The sequence below is a fragment of the Hippocampus guttulatus genome, chromosome 4 (genome assembly GCF_054856545.1).
Source record: "Hippocampus guttulatus isolate MCC_2025c chromosome 4, RoL_Hgut_1.0, whole genome shotgun sequence".
Lineage (NCBI taxonomy): Eukaryota > Metazoa > Chordata > Actinopteri > Syngnathiformes > Syngnathidae > Hippocampus > Hippocampus guttulatus.
In genome coordinates this window covers 12492144-12514740 of record NC_141264.1, presented here as the reverse complement: position 1 = coordinate 12514740, position 22597 = coordinate 12492144, and the positions used below count along the sequence as shown (strand labels likewise).

The 22597-nt window shown below is 43.7% G+C and overlaps 1 protein-coding gene across 2 annotated transcripts in view; it reads right to left on the bottom strand.

Moving 5' to 3' along the window:
* The window catches only part of cecr2 (CECR2 histone acetyl-lysine reader), a 42802-nt gene that overhangs the window by 15200 nt on the left and 5005 nt on the right, over positions 1–22597 (bottom strand). Inside the window, exons 2-7 of one of the 2 annotated variants that reach the window (XM_086109326.1) lie at positions 13940–14034; positions 10227–10410; positions 8947–9074; positions 8712–8795; positions 8194–8252; positions 7920–8083 (exon numbers count right to left, since the gene is read on the bottom strand). In XM_086109326.1, coding sequence (XP_085965452.1) covers positions 7920–8083; positions 8194–8252; positions 8712–8795; positions 8947–9074; positions 10227–10410; positions 13940–14034 — 714 coding nt within the window. Of the gene's footprint in view, positions 1–1286; positions 1485–7919; positions 8084–8193; positions 8253–8711; positions 8796–8946; positions 9075–10226; positions 10411–13939; positions 14035–22597 lie in introns of those variants that run through there. The other variant, XM_086109327.1, reaches the window with a different exon arrangement.

Sequence of the window (22597 nt, the reverse complement as noted above, 5' to 3'; positions counted from 1 at the left end):
GTCCCTGTGACTCGCACGGCTCAAACTGTAAAATTATCACTGCACAATTATACTTCTATTACAAGTTGCCTAGGAACGACAGAGGTCAATGAACCAATGGATATTATCTGCCATTCTTACATATAAATGTTCATTACTACAAAGTGTTCCCTTTTAAATTAAAAATAAAAAACCAAATACATACAGCAAGTAAGTTATTTACATAGCCATATTGCTCTTGTGATAGGATTGATTATTGTTTTATTCCAATTATTTTTATTTTATTTTTTTTAACTTGCAGATCAGCCTCAAAAATCCTAATCATGAAAAGCCAAATGAAAATATCAAGAAACGATAAGAAAAACAAGTGATTGAGCCTTCAAGATGGACAGAAAGCCACACAGGCCCCGGGGACTTTGGGTGAAGGAGCCGTGAGTATTGAGAGGTCACAGGCTTTGTCCCTCCCCCAGATTCCCATTCTCTCTTTTGCTGCCAACATTCCCTCACATCTCCCTGGGGGTGACAGCCAAGCTTTACCAGACAAAAAGTCAAACCATGTATTCATTCCAAGGAAAGAGAGTACCGGTAGACTCCTACTTCAAAATTCAGGCTAAAGATGGCTTGTCAAAAACCTGAAATATGAATATGGTGCCCAAAAGAAAGTATGGTATGATTACCTGAATTATATGGTCTGCATAAATTTTCTCAGCTGTGCACATAGGGTTCTGCAGTAACAGCAACACAATGGCCTGTGGCCACAAAAGTGAGGTGACAGTGTCATGCCACCTCAAGTTCACTGGCTCGAAGAAATGATATCAACTTTTTTTTTTAATATTTAAATTTTATCCACTTAACTCAATTTTGCACGACAGTTTAAATTATTCGATACGGTATTGCTTTAACAAGATGTAAAGCCCACGTGTCAAATGCTAAAATATTAAATTAAAATTTTTAATATTAAAATATTAACATTAAACTTTATACTGAAAAACACCCATAACATGCAAACAAAGTAACTACATATACAAAGTAATATTTACTTAAAAGTTGTAATAATGTAGAATGAACCCAAAAGGGCTTACTGACGTGGCACAGTATTCTTGTTAACTTCCATTTATTTCTTTAACATGAGATTATGGAATTTATGGTATTTGACAGCCATGTGTGTGTACATACATATACAGTATATATATTTGAAAATATTACCATTTTCTAAATTTTCTCAACAACCTTCTATAGCCTAATAATTTAACATATGATAAAATAATATATATACTGTATGTAAAGCAAGCATTTGATTGTATTACCCATTCAAGAAGCACAAACAAGATGACCTCCAGTGTAACCACTTAGGCAGAGAGGATCCCGCAGCACGACAAAGCCGTCATTCAAGAGGCTTCATCCTGCTTCAAGGTGAGCCCCTGCCTGCTGTCACTGTCCATGAAATGACTGGTGACGGCAAATCAAGAGACATGGAGGGCTAGATTCAAAAGGATAAGGACACTGTATTTGACATGTCTGCCCCCCACCCCCCTCAACCACACACATTAAGCACACATTCTTTGCACTAAGTATATAAAAAGAAGCACAACTGTGCCTGTCCATGATGTGCATGTTTGCGGGCCTTATCAGCAATCAGGAGCAATTTGTGTCTTCAATCTAGCTGACTGAGAGACACGGTTATATTCACAGACTTTTGATCCCTCGAGCAAAAATTAGTTTAAAAAAAAATATAACAGCAACAACAACAACACACAACAACAAATAGCGACAATGCTAAAAATGGTCCTCTTGTTGGCAATAATCCTGCACGGGGGAGGGTATTAGGGCCAGTTGGATTTATTCTGAATCACTTGGGAGTCCCAACTAAGAAAGGCTAACGTGAGGGAGCGATTACAATTTTGTTGAGCTTTTTATTTTCCAATTTGAACATACGACACATATACAAGTGATAGTAATTAAAAGAAGGTAATTCTCATAACGAATGCATTAGTTTGAAAAGACCACAAGTAATTCAAAAGGGGGAAAAAAAAATCGAAGCGTTCAGTACTCTACTGATTTAATCTTAAAGGGAATACAGTTGTACAAAGAAGGACCGGTTTTAAAAATCAGAGGTGGGCATTCTGTCAGTGCGTCACAGATAGACGATTGACAGCGAACTTCATCACTAATTGGGTGAAGCACCTATGGACCTCTCAGTCCGCCACTGCCAGACACCTGCTTCACTGACTACTTATGAAAAGAGCTCACCCAAATTTATGTGGAGGTGGATAAAAATATAATAATCATGTTCTGCAAATCTAACAACGGAAATCGCAATATTATGGATGATATTAACATCAGAAACATAAGCCTAGCACTATAAAAGGAAAGACGCTTGAATCAACATATGCCGATGTTGATTCAAGCGTCTTTCCTTTTATAGTGAAAACTTAGCTTGTAGCAGACGTGTGCACATTTTCAGCATGACGTCTCTGATCCACTGGTGAAAGGACACTTTGATCCTCTCCTCTTTCATCTATAACTGCTTCAGACAACAAAGTGTATGCAGAAAAGTGGTGAAGATTGCACGACTGTCTGTGTCCTATGTGTTGTGTTGTGTTATTTTTGTTATTTTGACTTCAAAATGGCGCCGCGTGAGTGGCTGCCTTTCCAGCAGCTCCGATATTTTGTTGTTCTACTTCTTCCTTTCATAACTTTGCTGCTGTGAATCGGGAATTTCTCCATTGCGAGACTAATAAAGGTTTTCTTTTCTTATCTTATCTTATATTTCTCTTGAGCTAACTATAGGCTGAACTCAAATCAGGAAACCCCCAGGATTCAGTTTTAACAACTCAACACAAGAGATCGAATCACCAAAACACGTCGAAAGGCAAAAACGGCTTCTTCTCCGTCTTCTCAATTGAATCCGAGCTTCTATTGACTATATATGGAAACGCTTTGTGCTTCCTATATAGATGGCGGTCTGCTGCAAAGAGATGTAATCCACCAATGAACCAAAAAGGATTGAGTAGAAGAGGGAGAACGAGCAAAACGCTGAGCATTTAAAGGCAGGAGAAGCTACTTTGATTGGATTTTACTCTTGACCACAATGTGGAGCTGGATTCTGGTTCAGGTAAGTCATTTTAAACTTAAAATTTTAGGAGTTAAAACAGCTGCAGGCAGCCACCAGTGAAAGAGATGTTATGTAAAATGCGAGTGACCATATGATGTAGATGTACTGATAAATAGTGCATTCCAATTACCATTTTAATAACATTGGATTTTTGATCTGCTAGACCACAGGTGTCATAGTCAAGATCCGGGGGCCAGATTGGCCCACCACATTTAATGTGGCCCACGAAAGCAAATCAAACATGGCAACTTCCATGATGCTTGCTCAAATTTGTACCAAAATTTCAATTTCTCATATGTAATAAATAAGCGAAATTGTCAGCATTGTCTTGTTACCAAACCCCTTATTACACTAACTTAAATGATCGTTGAATGAACCATTATTCTTGACTTCATTATATGTTTTCAAAGTCATAACAGCCCTCCAGGCGAAACAGTCACTACGATGTGGCCGGCGACATAAATGAGTTTGATACCCCTGTGCTTGACTGACTTTTGTTTTTTGTTTTTTTTGACTGACGGACCGATGAAATCTATCGATGGAAGCGATGACGGAAGCACAGTTAAAATAACGTAATGAAACAAAAAATGATAACCGATTACCTATCTGATCAGACCAATCTATCAAATCTATTTGAACAATTTGTTTAATTTCTGTACAGTTGACCCCTGCTATTCGCGGGTGTTTGAGACTGTACTGGACCACATACAGTGCCGCGAAAAAGTATTTGTCATCTTTCCTGATTTCTGTGTTTTTTGCATATTTATCACACAGATTTTTTTTTTTTGTTCCTCAAATTGGTATTAAAAACTGCATTTTGTATTTCCTTGGGTAGTCTCTGTATGATATTAAAATTGGTTTGATGAACTGAAATGTTTGTCTGTGATAAATATACAAAGAACACAGAAATCAGGAAGGGGGTAAATACTATTTCACAGCACTGTATAACCAACCCCTCCGTGAGTCGTCACCTTACCGTGGTGGAGGGGTTTGTGTGTCCCAATGATCCTAGGAGCTAAGTTGTCTGGGGCTTTATGCCCCTGGCAGGGTCACCCATGGCAAACAGGTTCTAGGTGAGGGGCCAGACAAAGCACGGCTCAAAGACCCCTTATGATGACAAAAATATATGGACCAAGGTTTCCCTTGCCCGGACGCGGGTCACCGGGGCCCCCCTCTGGAGCCAGGCCTGGAGGTGGGGCTCGTTGGCAAGCGCCTGGTGGCCGGGCCTACACCCATGGGGCCCGGCCGGGCACAGCCCGAAGAGGCAACGTGGGTCCCCCTTCCCATGGGCTCACCACCCATGAGAGGGGCCAAAGGGGTCGGGTGCAATGTGAGCTGGGCGGCAGCCAAAGGCGGGGACCCTGGCGGTCCGATCCTCGGCTGCAGAAGCTAGCTCTTGGGACATGGAATGTCACCTCTCTGGCAGGGAAGGAGCCCGAGCTGGTGTGTGAGGCAGAGAATTTCCGACTGGATATAGTCGGACTTGCCTCCACACACAGCCTGGGTTCTGGTACCAGTTCTCTCGAGAGGGGTTGGACTCTCTTCCACTCTGGAGTTGCTCAAGGTGAGAGGCGCAGAGCAGGTGTGGGCATACTCATTGCCCCCCGGCTCAGTGCCTGTACATTGGGGTTCACACCGGTAGACGAGAGGGTTGCCTCCCTCCGCCTTCGGGTGGGTGGACGGGTCCTGAATGTTGTTTGTGCATATGCACCAAACAGCAGCTCAGCATTCCCACCCTTTTTGGAGTCCTTGGAGGGTGTGCTGGAGAGTACTCCTGCTGGGGACTCCCTTGTTCTGCTGGGGGACTTCAATGCTCACGTGGGCAATGACAGTGAGACCTGGAGGGGCGTGATTGGGAGGAACGGCCCCCCCGATCAGAACTCGAGTGGTGTTTTGTTATTGGACTTCTGTGCTCGCCACGGATTGTCCATAACGAACACCTTGTTCAAGCATAAGGGTGTCCATATGTGCACTTGGCACCAGGACACCCTAGGCCGCAGTTCGATGATCGACTTTGTAGTTGTATCATCGGATTTGCGGCCGCATGTTCTGGACACTCGGGTGAAGAGAGGGGCGGAGCTGTCAACTGATCACCACCTGGTGGTGAGTAGGCTCCGATGGTGGGGGAAGATGCCGGTCCGTCCTGGCAGACCCAAACGTATTGTGAGGGTTTGTTGGGAGCGTCTGGCGGAATCCCCTGTCAGAAGGAGTTTCAACTCCCACCTCCGACAGAGCATTTCCCATGTTCCGGGGGAGGCGGGGGACATTGAGCCCGAGTGGACCATGTTCCGTGCCTCTATTGTTGAGGCGGCCAATCTGAGTTGTGGCCGTAAGGTGGTTGGTGCCTGTCGTGGCGGCAACCCCCGTACTCGCTGGTGGACACCAGCAGTAAGGGATGCCGTCAAGCTGAAGAAGGAGTCCTATCGAGCCTTTATGGCCTGTGGGACCCCAGAGGCAGCTGACGGGTATCGACTGGCCAAGCGGAAGGCAGCTTCGGTGGTCGCCGAGGCAAAAACCAGAGCGTGGGAAGAGTTCGGTGAGGCCATGGAAGCCGACTTCCGGACGGCTTCGAGGAAATTCTGGTCCACCATCCGACGTCTCAGGAGGGGGAAGCAGTGCACCACTAACACTGTGTACAGTGGGGATGGGGCGCTGCTGACTTCGACTCGGGACGTTGTGAATCGGTGGGCAGAGTACTTCGAAGACCTCCTCAACTCCACCAACACGCCTTCCTTGGAGGAAGCGGAGCCTGGGGACTCTGAGGTGGGCTCTCCTATCTCTGTGGTTGAAGTCACCGATGTGGTTAAAAAGCTCCTCGGTGATGAGATCCGCCCGGAGTTCCTCAAGGCTCTGGATGTTGTGGGGCTGTCCTGGTTGACACGCCTCTGCAACATCGTGTGGTCAACAGGGAGAGTGCCTCTGGATTGGCAGACCGGGGTGGTAGTCCCTCTTTTTAAAAAGGGGGACCGGAGGGTGTGTTCCAACTACAGAGGGATCACACTCCTCAGCCTCCCTGGTAAGGTCCATTCAGGGGTGCTGGAGAGGAGGGTCCGTCAGGAAGTCGAGCCTCAGATTGAGGAGGAGCAGTGTGGTTTTCGTCCCGGCCGTGGAACAGTGGACCAGCTCTACACCCTTAGCAGGGTCCTCGAGGGTATGTGGGAATTCGCCCAACCAGTCTACATGTGTTTTGTGGACTTGGAGAAGGCGTTTGACCGTGTCCCTCGGGGAGTTCTGTGGGGGGTGCTTCGTGGGTATGGGGTACCGAACCCCCTGATACGGGCTGTTCGGTCACTATACCACCGATGTCAGAGTTTGGTTCGCATTGCCAGCAGTAAGTCGGAATCGTTTCGAGTGGGGGTAGGACTCCGCCAAGGCTGCCCTTTGTCGCCGATTCTGTTCATAACCTTTATGGACAGAATTTCTAGGCGCAGCCGAAGCGTTGAGGGGATCCGTTTTGGGGGCCTCAGTATTGCATCCCTGCTTTTTGCAGATGATGTGGTGCTGTTGGCTCCTTCAAACAGGGCTCTCCAACTCTCACTGGAGCGTTTCGCAGCCGAGTGTGAAGCGGTTGGGATGAAGATCAGCACCTCCAAATCTGAAACCATGGTCCTCAGTCGGAAAAGGGTGGAGTGTCCCCTCCGGGTCGGGGAGGAGATCTTGCCCCAAGTGGAGGAGTTCAAGTATCTTGGGGTCTTGTTCACGAGTGGGGGCAGGAGGGAGCGGGAGATCGACAGGCGGATCGGTGCAGCGTCTGCTGTGATGCGGACGTTGTATCGGTCTGTCGTGGTGAAGAAGGAGCTGAGCCAAAGGGCGAAGCTCTCAATTTACCGGTCGATCTACGTTCCAACCCTCATCTATGGTCACGAGCTATGGGTCGTGACCGAAAGAACGAGATCCCGGTTACAAGCGGCCGAAATGAGTTTTCTCCGCAGGGTGTCCGGGCTCTCCCTTAGAGATAAGGTGAGAAGCTCGGTCATTCGGGAGGGGCTCAGAGTCGAGCCGCTTCTCCTCCACATCGAGAGGAGCCAGATGAGGTGGCTTGGGCATCTGATTCGGTTGCCCCCTGAGCGCCTCCCTGGTGAGGTGTTCCGGGCATGTCCCACCGGGAGGAGACCCCGAGGAAGACCCAGGACACGCTGGAGAGACTATGTCACCCAGCTGGCCTGGGAACGTCTCGGGATCCCCCGGGGAGAGCTGGAAGAAGTAGCTAGGGAGAGGGAAGTCTGGGCTTCCCTGCTAAAGCTGTTGCCCCCGCGACCCGGCCCCGGATAAGCGGTAGATGATGGATGGATGGATGGATGTATAACCAAAACCAAAATTTGCATATTACTACATTGAGAAAAATAATTAAACCCTAAGAATTCTCCTCAAAACAAATAAATATTCAAAAATACTGGAAAATGAAAGAAAAAAAAATCTGAGTGGATAGGCAGAGATACCTTGGATTAATATTGATGGCTGCACAGAGCTTCCTGGGAATAAAGAAGATTCTGTTTGCTGTAATGTCTTATTTTGCCAATCCAATCAATGACTTGATTGATTGATCTACAAATTATTACGCGACAAAAGATCATGACCAAAAATAAAATTATCTGCAGACCCGATGCAGCCAGTCAGATCTGTGTAGTCTACGAATCCCACCCCTGCCAAAAAAAATAAAATAAAATAAAAAATAAAAGCTGTCTTGTTCAAGTAGTTGTCTTGAAAATTCACCATTTCACAGATGTACATAAATTCAGATATGATTCAATTGTCATTTCAATGCTCCAGACCTTGTGAAACCCTGTACTGTGAACTAATGGTATTGATTCTTTTGGTATCTGACCTTGTGTTCAATCATGTTGCGTATCTCAGGCAGAAAATTCTGGCTGATGACCCGGTAGAGGTGGCGGTCTTGGGGTGAGAGCTTATCCTTTATGCTTTCTGCCAAGTTAACCCACTGTTCTTCTGTCTCGCACACAAGGGACCAGGTGCCTCGCTTACGACCTACTAAAAGCCAAAAGCACAAAGGCATTTGAGCCACACGTAGGTGTTGGTTAAACAGGTACCAAAAAAAAGCAACAAGTACCTAGCTGTTAATGTACTGTACGTATATATACCTTTAGCAGGAGGTATATCAGCCATTCCATTTTCTGTATTCTCTTCACTTTCTGCCTCACTACAAGGACATACAAATATGAAAGCGCAAGTGCTGAAATAGTAAAGTAAATCAAAACAGTAATTGTACAAATCAATCATTGAGCAATTTAGGAACGCTCCTTTTATAACCAATCATGGCATCCAACTGTTCCCACATGTGGGATGTTCCAAACAAGTGTTCGATGAAATTCCTCAACTTTGTCTTTTTTCCACCTGTCCTAGTTTTTTTGGGGTATATGCCATCAATTACAAAAGTATTGATTATTTGTTAAAAACAATGAAGTGTATCCATTTGAACATTAAATATATTGTCTTTGTAATGTATTCAATTAAATATAGGTTGAACATGATTTGCAAATCATTGTATTCCGTTTTTATCTACTGTATGTTTAACACAACGGCCCAACTTCATTGGAATTGGGTTTGTTCACATACAGATACATATTAACAAGGACAACAACAATAACAAAAAATTCACCTTAGGTCAGGGTCTTCAACTCTTTTTTTCTTCGGTGGTCTTCCTCTTTTCTTTTTCTCTGGCAATGTTAACTCACAATCTTCACTGTAAGAGACGTACATCAACTGAATGTAATCCTTAAAAAGCCTAACTCCTAATATGACCAATTACCAAATATGTAATATAACATCGGGATGTTTCTGAACAAATTATGTATTTTCGATAAGGAATCAGGAGAATAAGGAGATGTGTTTACCTGATTTTCTCCATTTCTCTCATGAGTACCTCCTCTTTGTACATACGAGTGCCATAAAAATACCAGTAGAGAGCCCCATTTCCATCTTGCCCAAGGGGTTCTACCCTCAGACTGTCTGCATCCAGTCCCTGATGGCAGCAAAGGACACCATCACTTCACTCAATTCGAGATGTCATTCAGTCCGTTCAGCTTTTTACAGTGGTGGATTATAATGCAGGTGTGAGACAGCATGCTGATAAGGAACTTTTCCCACATGCTGACCACTGCCACCTCAAAAATGTCAGACGATATCACATTCTTCTCAAGTAGAAATAATGCTACAAGTTTCAAGGAGGAACTTGTCGAAAGGGGTAAATTAACATGTAATGATTTGACCTTGGATGTCGATATCTGCATTTACATGCATGGACAAAAGTAGAGGTAAATAAATCTCTTGGTAATGAAAGCATTACTCACTGGCGTTCCTGTAATAACATGAATCTGACACAATGATATAGACAAATTAATATGAATCAACTAATGAAAATCAGATCTTGCTTTGGAACTGTGGTGCAACAGAATTATTTTGAGTGGAAAAAATGTGTGCTGGCCCGTTTGGGGAAGCGTAGGTAGTAGCTATGTGGTGGCCTAACAGTCCCATAGTGACCCCGCCACCTTTGCCTTCTGTATTTGTGCGTCTTGGGAGACCTGACATGCTGTGCTCCCGCCCCTCTTGATACAAGGTTGGAGGGCTTTCGCAGTATTTTTGTTTCTATCCAAGTTCCTTGGCTCGGAAATTATTGTACCACTTCATTTTTGCCGGCTGAATATCACGGTTCGTTACCGTTACTTGGTACAACACTAACGTGGACTGTTGAACAACTGAAGGTATTCATCAAGCAAAAATGTGAAAGAATTCCACGTTCAAAGCCTCAACAAATACCGGTAGTGTCCGCAGGTCTTTGAAGATAATTGTATTCTATTTGTATTTACATTTTACGGAACTTCATCGGAGTTGGGGTTATATATTCTGATTGAGTTGATCCAAACACCAGGGAATGTGCACGTTTAGGAAATTTTGTTTCATATTTTTAATATGCTACATTTTCTTCATACTAATTACCTAAAATTACCTTATATTCCACTCAATCTAACTTAAATTGACTTTATTTCTTGTCAGCTGGTTTGATACAAAGGACAAGGTGGCACTTTTAAGACCCTACAACAACATATTGCATTAACAAGGCTGAAACTCAAATGTTGGACTTTACAACGGTACCCTGAAAAATGTTGTAGTGTACCTTCAATAGGTCAAAGACATCAGCAGCATCCAGACGATAATCGCAGAGACGGTGCAGCAGTTCCACCTGAGTGCGAGGGGGCAAGTTTTCAAAGGGCTCCTCCCGAAGTGGGTTGGGCTTCCCCTCTTCTAGCTCCCACCTGTAGCTGATGATGTCATCCAGATAGCTGGTGACTACCTGGGGACTAAAGTGCTGAATGGTGAATATGCAATTTGTTGTTCTTTTTCTCAGGAAATGCTCGCTTCTAATGTTGTGTAACATCGGGTCTGAGTCACCAGTAGGGTCTTCTGCACAACAATTGTACAACACTAAGATAAAAACAATCTAATGGTGCACAAGAATAAAGCGGCTGTGGGAAATGCTTTTCCAAAGCCTTCCAGCATATTGTGACATACAAAGACTCAAAAGACTGTTCCCATTCATTTGATTAAGCTAAAGTCTTTTCAGCCTTTTAAAAATCTATTTCACTTTACAGCCCTTTCATAATTTCAGAAAACTACTTTTTATTTCTTTCCTCAACTATTAAAATGTTTTTAAATCTTTTGGTTGCAAATGTCTTAAAATGTCAATTTACATACTTTTAGTCATTTTAATAGGCTACTTTTGTTTTCTCTGCGGGGCGGCACAGTGGTCAACTGGTTAGCACTCTGTCCTTCCTGTGTGGAATTTGCATGTCCTCCCTGTGCCGGCTTGGGTTTTCTCCGGGTACTCCGGTTTCCTCCCACGTTCCAAAAACACGCATAGCATGTTAATGGAATACTAAATTGTCCTTAGGTGTGAAAATAAAGAAATATGTCATGGAATGAGCACTGGAAAAAAATCCTGGCTAATGCAAATGACCTATTCTACAGCCCACACTGCTTTTTCCACGAATAAAGCTCAACTTGTGCCATTAGAGACATGATGGTAATTTTGAGAGATCGTTTCACACCTTGGACTTTCGGCCCATATGAGCTTATTTGTGGGCATTTTTAACTTATACCTGTCAGCTAATCGAAGAAGGAGTACCTTGAGCAGCAGGTAAAATAAAAGAATCGATTGTAGCTGTGAACATCTGCGCGATGCAGCCGAAGATGGGGAAAGCCGTCTTTTCTGGGTGAGTACTGACGTAGTGGACAGGTTGAGTATATTTCTTGAAACTCAGAGGAATTGCCAAGATCCCAAAAGTCATACATCACTGAAATTTCATGCCAGTAATTCAACGGCACGACGTACCTATACACCTGTATATTTAAAAGTGTGGGTTTCCTTAAATTCTCTGAGTGATACATTTGGTTTTTGTACGTCTGTAATATGTTTTCCTCTTGCACGAACAAAGCACAAAATATTTTAAATGCATGAAATAACACACGTCACATCCATCTCCTTGCTTTTCCCCTAATGAAGTGTCCTACCCACCCGCTCCCCATTTGCAGCTACCCCAATAAATAAATAAATAAATAAGAAAAGAAAGAAAGACAGAGAGAGCTGTGCATATGTTTGCTTTGTTTGTGGTTGGTAAAATTATCAATGTGACTAAGCACCACCATGTTGGGGGAATTTTCTAAAAAACTAAAAATTTTGCTATTTTCACATCTGAACGCATCAAAAATCCCCCTTGACAGATCACTTCACACACAAAAAAAAGCCTATTTTGGGAAAACTGTTAAGTTGATGGAAAAGTATTTTCGCCGCGAGTAGCTACTCTTTCTCCAAATCGGACCAGTAAATGGTACGGGTTAGGCATAGCTGATTAATCGTTACCTTTTAGTTCCAACTCAGAAGAAGAGAACAAGGGGGGTTTTGAGCATCTAGGCAACATAGAGAAAGAGGACCAGAAAAAAAAAGGCTTATCTTGAAAGAGCAGCGTGCACTTCTCACACAGCTGTAGGGTCCCCTCCTCACTAACTCCATCTCGCTCTTCCTTTCTGTCTCTTGTTCTCGGCAAAAGCCTTCCTCCCACCTTCCCCCTCTCCGGCCGAGCATTTAACACGTGCAGATGAAAAGGGCAGCTCTGTGAAAGGCCAGTGGTGAGCAGCCACCCCCAGTATGCCAGCGCCTGTCCAGTCCAATAAAGCAGGTTGTCCTACTGATGTTGGTTGCCTGGGTGGAGAACTGGCTCATTCTTGCCTCTGTTTATCAGTCTGCTGGGACCACTATGCCGCTTGCCAATCTTGAGCAGACAGTATAAGATGGAGAACCTTCATCTCAGGAGTAAAACTAAATGTGTTGGAGCCAATCACCTTCCATATTTAAAAATATATACAGTATGCTATTTCTATCATTCCAGTAAGGTTATGATGTAATTATGTAATTAAAAAACTGGTTTTGTTTTTGGCTTCCTCTCAACAAATATATAACTGGATACCGAAGACCACGTTTGCGTTTAAAACAGTGGTTCTTTAACCTGGGTTCGATCAAACCCTAGGGATTCGGTGAATCGGTCTCAGAGGTTCAACGGAGCCTCTGCCATGGAGGTTAAGACATACCTGACTCAACATGTCAATTAGTTATGACATACCCACTTCGCCATCACTGGCTGCAGATGATCACATTAGGCGGAGAAATAAAAGTAGTGTGTTTCCGGTAACCCGACCGACCGAGAATTTCTACGTCGAAAAAAAAAACTTTACGGTCGGCATTTTTTTTTTTTCAAACAACCCTCGACATTTTTGTGTAGAGGGTTTACATTGGTGTAAACTCTCGCGATATTCACGTTGAGCACGTGCGTCGTTTGCCCTGTCGTCTCATTGAATCATGGCGGTGGCCGTGATCTCCGACGACAGTTTAAACCGTGTTTTCTGTGTTACAGTCGCATGCTCGCACCGTCATGTTAAGAAAATAGCATCCATTGATATATCGAAACAATTCAGCGAAATATTGACGAACACCACGGGCCGAGTAAAAACCGAGGGCGGCGGAGGCGGCAGCGCGCGCCGGCCCCCGAGTCCGGAGCGGGGAGAAAACTAAATAGGTGGCGGCGGCGCTGGCCGCAGAGCGGCGGGACGGCGGCAGGGGCGTTGCGGGGGTAGGGGACGGGGTCGGTCGGTGCGCGTCCGGCCGCTCCCAGTCCCGCCCGTCTCCCCCACCCCCAGTCAGGCGCCCGTTGGCGTTCCCCGACCGCCCACCCCGCCGACCCGCGCTGTCCGCACGCTCGTCGACGCACAGTCTGCCTAGTCTACGCAACTCTAGTCCAGGCCGGGCCGCGGTCGGCGTCGGCGTCGGGGACCTATCCCCGCTGGTGCCATCGCGACCTGGCCGACCTCGGAACCTAACACCCAGCCGGGAACCCAACTCTCTCGCCGCCTTTGGCGGCGAGCGGGGGGTTCGATGTCTCCTTGTTTTATGGTGTATGGTTATTTTGTTTACATTTTTGATTTAGTTCGCTCAGTAGTCAACGTGTGACTGTCGTGATATGTTGTAAAAAAAACACAAAAAAAACCAAAACGTATACTTATGTCTTGAAAATTTTATTTACTTTTTTTCTGTGTTTAATACTTGCATTTTTTTATGCCTTGAATTTGTAAAAAGTCTTATTTTAGTTTTTCACAAATGAAGGGTTCGGTGAATGCGAATATGAACTGGTTGGGTTCGGTAACTCTAACAAGGTTAAGAACCACTGGTTTAAAACTAAAGCCAAAACCTTACCTTAATAATACAAAATAGAAGAATGAGAAGGCTAGCTCAAAAATCCCTTTACAGATAAATATCATTTCTATCAGGTCTTCACTTACGTAATGTCAGTGCGCTGGTAACATCCCTGCAGCAGACAAGCAATAAGGTCCCCAAGGAAGTTCAGGTCCTGCTCTGAAAGCGCTTTCTCCAATTCCTTGACACACAGCAAAGACATAAAATTAGCAATCCACTGTATGTTGCTCGCAAACACATATTTGGACCACATACAGCGCATGGGACACTCAGAAAGTTTATTGGCAACTGGTGAGTAAGGTTTGGGGGATGGGGGTGGGTGGCCGTCACTTGATTGGACTGCACCAAAAATAGACACGCTGTTCTGAAAAATCACCACTTTTCCCAAGATATCTGATGGCAATCACACCCCTCCTATCTTCGGGGGGCAGTCATCGTGAGAGTCGAACCAAACTTAGAAGTATTTTATTCCAAATGGTAATTCTGTACTTGAGCCATATTTAGAGCCCTCCTGTTACCAAAGCCCTGAGTGTCTTAAAACACTTAATATCAGTAAACCACAGTCAATTAAACCATACGAACACAAAACATTTTCAAGGTATGGACCCCCCCACAATGTTAAAAAAAAAAAAAGTAATAAATAAATAAAATGTACTTTAACGGTTAATATCTCTCTCAAAAAAAAAGTACACGTTACTTTTAAGTGCAGATTTTGATACACAGGGCCAGAATATAAAGCTATTTCAATTTTCAGGTCTTACAGGGCCTCCAAATATGGTCCAAAATTTTGTGTGCTATTTCTGCATCCCAAAAGTGGCCGTGCCACTCGAACTTTGACGGGCCATAACTAAAACTCTTTGAGTTTCCAGGCTCAACTGTCAAATTCTTTCAGTTGATGCACCAATAATGTAAACGTCAGGGAAATTTAAGAGGCGTCACTGGGGAGGAAGTGTGACTTGACCTGGAATGACCCTTCACATTAATGATCAATAAGACTCAAAGATAATATCGTGGGGTCAGTAGTTTATCTATACAGCATATGAATCATGAGTTAAGCCGTCACATTCATGACTACAAGCAAAACCAGGCTATTCATATCCACAGTGGGACAAACACTGAAAGTTGTGACAAGACTAATGCCAAAAGGTGTGTTGCCATTTAGCCTCTTTTGTATGGTTGTTTCTAAAGAACAAGTCAGCCTGAAAGTATTCTTTCACTCAACTCACTTAACTCCACTGCTGACTCCTCTATAGTTTCATTGGTTTGGAGAAAACAAAACAAAACAAAAAATTCCAATTTTATTTGGCATTTCCATTCCATTCGTTTCTCCTCAGTGCTCAGCAGTCCAGCATCTGAGAGTCCTCTCAGAGCTACTTCACAAAAATGTCTTGCTATACGATCAGACTTCGAGTCCAATGAGCACACATAACAATTAAGACAGACACTGGATTCATAGTTGTTCATTTACCATGCCTACCGAATGCACAAGTTATTTGGTAGGGAAAATAAATAAAACAAGTCACGCTGTTTCCACAAAATAATGGGGTTTATTACCTGGCAATCACCTAAGAAACCTGCTTGCTGTTTGTTCATCTGCTTGTACACACAACTCACTTATACGACTACAATGCTAGTTATAAGAAGAGCCGTTACTTGCTGGTGCATATGATCTGATTAATTGAGTAATCAGGACTAATGGTAATTTGTCAAATGGCAAAATAATCCTTTGTGGCAGCCCTTCTTAGCATTAGCCAACGTTTTACCACAACCACCGGCCACCTGATTGACCAGTGAGGTTCAAGCTTTTGTTTTTTTCTGTCAGAGGACAAGGGGGTACACTTTCTCTTCGTTGGAGAGTCGCTCAAAGCAACGCCCCCATAGTTACTTCAAGAACAAAGCAACATTTCGCATTCGTTGTAAATGTAGCATAAAAATCAAAATGTTTATCTTTCATCCAAATTCAGAGCACAATAGCAGGGCGCCACATAAAGTTTTGCATTGTGGCTACCAGTTTTTCAGTTGGTTGCGCCTTTTTGGGGGGGTGGGGGTAGAATATGACCATATTAGCCGGGCCGTTCTACAGCCTATCCCAGCTGTCTTCGGGCAGTAGCAGGGGTACACCTGAACTGATTGCCAACCAATCGCAGGGCATATAGAGAAAAACAACCATTTCAGCTCACAATCACACCGAGGAACAATTGAGAGTGTTCCAGTAACCTGCTATGCATGTTTTTGGAATGTGGAAGGTAACCGGAGTACCCAGAGAAAACCCACGCAGGCACGGGAAGCACATGCAAACTCTACACAGGAAGGGGATGAAGTGCAGCAAATATACTCCTATGTCAAAAGTAATTTAGTATTCTTCAAGACTGGTTATGTTAACATAAAGGATCCCACATCATGGTGTACCCAAGCACCATCCCTCACCTAAACTTCAAAAAATAAAATAAAGATACCGCTGTTGTGTACTTAGTGTGTGAAAGTAAAATGAAGCTATGACCTGATCATGTCTCACACCGTATGTGGAGAGACAGAAAAAAAAAGAGAACATTCAATCGGCCCTGAAAGAGCATTTGTATTAGCATCCTCAAAGGTGCAGCACATCCACAAATCCGAGTAGTATTGGGGGAGTTGGCCTCTCTGGTTACCTTAACAGCAGACAGTTTCCATGTCACTGCCGTTGACAGCTCAACTGGAGTTCCTATCAGTAATAGTTGGTGCGTGAAGGGGATATTGTGAGTGGGGGGGGGGGGGGGTCTGTTTGTTGTAAGGGTCATCTATTACTGTGCTTTGATTGCTTTCTTTCTCTCCACCACATCCCATTCACTTCCCATGGTTCCTGCTAGAATCATCACCTGACAAAACCTCCACCCCCACATGAAAGTGCATGACAGACATGCATGCACATCCATAAAACCACAGGAAAGTGTTTCTCCCTCACGTCCTCAGGATATAACATTCCTTCATACAGAGGTGAAGCATCCCTATTGTGTAGCTGCTGAGAGACAATGACTCAAGCCTTAAAGCGTGGTTTGATTGCCTGAGTGGTCACTCCCACTTTAAAATATATCTGGCAAAGCCACTTCTACACCTCTGGGGTGAGCATGGTAAGACCCGCAATGTGTAACACGATTTGCTCATGAAAAAGTCAGAGAATAATATGAGTTAATATTGGGGTGTGTCAATAGCCACTTTTACACTATCTGTCAAAGGTGGGGTTTTTTTTCAAAACAGATGACATGGAATTGACAATTTCCTGCCTTCGCATGTGGTACCAGAACCATATCAAAGACAGGACAGCACCCGTGTGAAAGGCATTACTGAAAAGTCATAGTGGTAATGTGAAGTTTAAGACCTGGCACTCATTTCTTCTAACTTGTTCCAGCAAACTTGTTGCAAACGTCACACCAGCAATGCTGCTGACTTCCGCAAATGTGTTTCATTGTGTCTGTATCTTTATCATTTTGCTGTTTTGGTCCACACGGGGCTGGTGTTTTAAGCCCGAAAACAATTTTTTCAAACCGGATCCTAGAGTGAAACTCAAATTGCTCCTTGCATTTCCTTTTGTAAAACAAATAGGCATCTTCCTTACGTGTTTATTTCAGTTTAAAATCAACACATTTTTTATACTGTTCCTTTAAAATATCCATCCTTCTATTTTTTTTATCCGCTTATCCTCACAAGGGTCACGGGCGTGCTGAAGCCTATCCCAGCTGTCTTCGGGCAGTAAGCGGGGGACACCCTGAACCAGTTGCCAGCTAATCGCAGGGCACACATAGACGAACAACCATTCACGCGCACACCTACGGACAATGTATAGAGTGTACCATTAACATGCATATTTTTGGAATGTGAGAGGAAACCGGAGTGCCCAGAAGAAACCCACTCAGGCACGTGGAGAACATGCAAACTCCACAGAGGAAGGCCGGAGCCAGAATTAAAACCACAACCTCTGCACTATGCTGCCCTCCTTTGATATGTACAAATTAAAAACAATTAAGATGATGGCACATTCAACTTTTATTAAACTCTGCTGCTTGTATCAGCAGTCCTGATACATTTATAAATGCTGGTGCAACTTAAATTGAATGCGATAGAGTGGCTTTAAAAAATGTTGTTGAAAATGTTTAGTGCATTTTAAAATGGAGGCAAAATCTATACAATGAAGAGTTGCACTCATAAAATGAAACTACTGGTATCTATAAATACAAAAATACTTGTAAACGTATCACTCTTCTTGGGCACAAACCATTATTTATTTAATCATTTTAATGGAGAAGGTTGTGAAATCATTGAAAATAAATAAAATCCCAAAAGATTAGGAGGAAATTGGAACAGAGATATTTTCAGCATATTCTAAAACTTATGTAACATTTTATTTTAACATTTTAAACATATATCTCCCCATTGATGTTATCAATAGTGATTTTGCTGGCTTCAACGACACATTTGAGTAAGCCCTGTTTGTGAAAGAAGTCCCCAGTAATAATGACCGCTGTCAGTGTCAGAATGTGCAGAGTCATTGAACTGCTTTTGAAAAGTAATCCGAACACACTCAGCAGGAGGGGACTTGCTGCTCACGCTGCTAGCCACTGCCTCCTTTCAGCTTAGGTGGTGACATCTGCTGTCATTTCTGGTCTTAAGTACCTCTCTGTTATTCTGCATTACTTTCTCCCAGTTACTGAGTTGCCTGATATTTTGCTTTTCAAAGTTATTTACTTTCCACTGTAATGTGTTTTCCAGCCATGACACGCACACTGTCACACAAACACTTATTTTGGTGAATTGCGACCGCATTTTGAGAGTTTAGCAATAAGTGTGGCTTCCCATCTTTCTAAGCATTTTCCCTTCATTTTCATGCTAACGCTATTTACAGGGGTGTAGCTTTTTTGCTACCGTGGAGGCAATGATTAGGGACTTATGGTAAGTATATATCGAATTCAAAACGAGCTTTTGCCTACGCATTATGTTTAGCCACATTAACTATCCAGCCGCAGCTCGTATGTAGCGGTGCTTCAACAAATAGTGTGCAAGAAGCACCTGTACACAGCAAGGTCATCTGGGCGTACAATTTGGGTTTATCTGTTACACTGAGTAGAGTGCATGGACGGGGAGACAACAATGTAACCAACAAGCATTACCGCAACTTGACAGAAGGGTCCAAATCCCTAACTTTGGGCAAAGTCATACTTTAAATTGAATATTCGTTAATACTGTGAACCCCTAGTTACGGGAATTTTTTCAGAAACGAACAACAAAAAGATTGGCTCCATTTCCGTGTGGATGGGGTGGTCTGTTTCAAGGCTGATTCAAGTCGGCATTGTCACTTTTCTATCATGGTTAAATTTCAAGTGGCATCGGTAGTCGTGCACTGTCGTGGAATGACGAGGAGTGATTGTCAGGGCCTGACCAGTTTGTTAGTCAATTCGTTATGACTGAGCCCTGGTGCAAACGCTGTTGTAAATAAAGGCAAGACTGCATATGTTTTGTGTACAGGAAAAACTAGTCTGCACAGAAGAAGGCTTATTCAGTTATGCATCCATCAGGAGAAGATGGGAAATTGAATGCACTGTTGTGATCACCTACTGCAGGGGTGGGCAAACTTTTTGGCTCGGGGGCCGCATTGACTTAAAATTTGACAGAAGGGCCAGGTCAGCACGAGCTATGGTACATTAAAAAAAACTGCATTTGTTGACAGTCCATATCAAACATCAACAGAACAAAAGCATGAAAGTACGGTATTAATATACTTTTTTTAAATGACAAAAGTGTTGTTGATGACCTATTTTAGCCTGTGCATCGCTGCAGATGGGTTGTGATCAGACCAGTAGAAGTAGAGCGATACAGAGGTACTAGGTGGTCGAAAAGATTGCCCCACCCCCCCGTGTTCTGCAACTTCAAGTCAATGCGCCACCTGGCGGTGAAATGCCTGTCATTACAAGTCCAATTGAAATGAATGCAATCATTCACATCGAACCTTAATTGTGGACCAACCTTCGGCGGGCTGGATTAAAAAGACCAACGGGCCGGATTCGGCCCGCGGGCCGTAGTTTGCCCACCACTGACCTACTGCCAATGAAATTAAGAAGCCGTGTCATGGTGCGGAGATGAACTCGCCATCCAAGTTGAGGCACAAACATCTCCTTTCGGCTTTTTCCCTTCAGAGGTTGCCACAGCGAGTCATTAATTTCCATCTTTCCCTGTTCTCTGCATCCTCTACTCTGACTCCAAGTACCTGCATGTCTTCCCTCACGGCATCCATGAATCTCCTCTTTGGCCTTCCTCTCTGTCTCCTACCTGGTAGCTCCATCTCTGACATTCTCTGACCAATGTATCCACTGTCCCTCAAGTTGAGGCACAAACATAATAATGTAAAGTTACTGACCCAATTGATCACTTGTCCATAGACATCCACATAGTAGTCTATGTAGACTTACTACATTTAACTTCTGATAAGTTTTCCAGACCTTCCATCACATGACTTCCCTCTTATCTCAGATTTACAACCAGTCCCAAACACAAGGGTCTTTGCAACGTTGAAGGGAAGTCGCGCCCAGACTAGAGACAGAGAAAAGGAACCATGGGGAGCTGCGACAATGGGGCTGGCTGAGAGAAACCCTAGTGTTTGTGCCCCTCTGCCTCCCCCATCTGATGTATGTACTGCTAACCTCACTTGTCTGTCATAACTGGGGGAGGGGTTGCAGCCTTTTACAAAGCCCCCAACTACTTCATTGCATACAAGAGAGGGACATGCAAACTGTGTCTTGATCTTTCGAGAGTACTCAGGGTGTGAAACATTTTCCCCAAGCTTTATAAGAAGAGTGTGAGAGGTTGGTGATTCACAGGCAATCACACAGGCTGAGCTGGGGGTGAGTGGGTAGGATAATCCGAAAAAGGTTTCCAAGGGATGAGTGAACTCCCTTGACAATAGGTAATTGTTGCTGTGAAGGGGGGTCTTCCTGCCACTGTCAAATGACAGAAAATAAAGGGCATACGGTAGTTTGGGTCTTTAATGAAGACAATTTTGAAGTGCTTGTAATTCTTTTGGGGCCACAGAACAACTATGTTATTCCACGTCAAGTGACACACCGTCTCCGCTGACCCCTCTTCAATTTGCCTGATGCTATTAATACCTTATTTTGTCAAATGAAAGAATTCAAAACTTTGAGCCTGTTATCTTAAACTGTTTTCAAGTTATGCCCGTCAAGGCTTGAGTGCCACGGCCACGCTTGGGATCCAGGACTTGCACACCAAATTTTGGCCCATATTTGAAGACCCTCATCTTTTGTTTTAACGTGGGGACAGACCTGTAATTGTATTCTGGCACTGTCCATGAAAATCTGCACATGTGTACAAAAGTGGATTTTTTAATGACAATAGATTTTGGGGACATTTGGGAGGTCCATATCTTGGAAATGTTTTGTGTTGGTGTGGTTTCAACTAATTCCTCATCATATTTGAGGACTCAATGTATTTAGAGAGTTTCAAGGCACTGGGGCCTTTGAGGGCACCGAATCGGGCTTTGGGATAAAATTACTATTTCGGGCCACCTATTTGAGGATGGGAAAGAGCGTCTTACCCCATCAACATTATGATATAATAAAAGCTTTCTTTTCCAACTCCTCCACTATGAAACAGGGCCATCACTCAGTTTCATGGACATGGGGGAATCAAGTGTGTTAAGAGTAGAGTTATACCAAAAACAGGCTAGATAGGACTTTGGTTCTAGGCTTTAGACTTCTAGATCAGACTTTAGGGCAAGGGTAGGGAACTCCGGTTCCTGGGAGAGCCATATCTTGCCTGTTTTCGAGCTCCCCCTACTCCAACACACCTGATTCAATTGACCATGATCGTTTCAGGCTTTTAAAGAGCTTGCTGATGAGCTGATCAGGGTGTTGAAGTAGAGAGGTTCCAAAACAGGCAGGATATGGCTCTTGAGGAACCGGAGTTGCTTACCCCTGCTTTTGGGCATATACCTGTATAGTAAAGCAACCAGGATGTTTTTCTTCGGGTAATTGACTTGTTTTATCATGTTTGCCTTTCCTCTTTGAAAGATGCATTCAAACTGTAACTGTCAGACACAGTGAAAGCTGTCAATTATTGTAAAAATGTCATTGTGCAACAGCTGGAAAAGGGTTCATCTCTTGTTGCGTCGATATAACTGGGTGATATTAGGCGTCAATGTGTCATGTCATTTTCAACATAGCTTGTCGGGGGGAGTGCTGGAGCCTATCCCAGCTGACTTTGGGAAAAAGGCGGACTACACCTTGAACTGGTCACCAGCCAGTCGCAGGGCACACATAAAGAACCACCACATCGTCACTGAGCAGGAACCAATCCCACGCTGCCTGCACACAACTCAGGTGAGTGTACCACTACATCATCAGTGACTACGATATTGAATGTTAATATCAGTGAATTCATCAGTTTAACACTTTCGTGATACCCCTGGTTCATTCCCATAATCATGTGCCCACATGGCCAACTAGTGGCCTGAAGTAGGCGGTCCAAAATTGTAATCTTTTTGACTGTAGCCATATTTGGAGCCCCAACAAAGGCCTTGAAACTCTAAATTCACAGTAAAGTTCTCAATTATGATGATAAATCAGTTGAAATCACACCCAACACAAAATATTTCCAAGATCTGAACCCCCTAAATGTATCCAAAATGTAGTGCATCATTAAAAAGTCTACTTTAAAAATATTACACATGTGCCATTTTTAAGTGTCGATTATGCTATAGG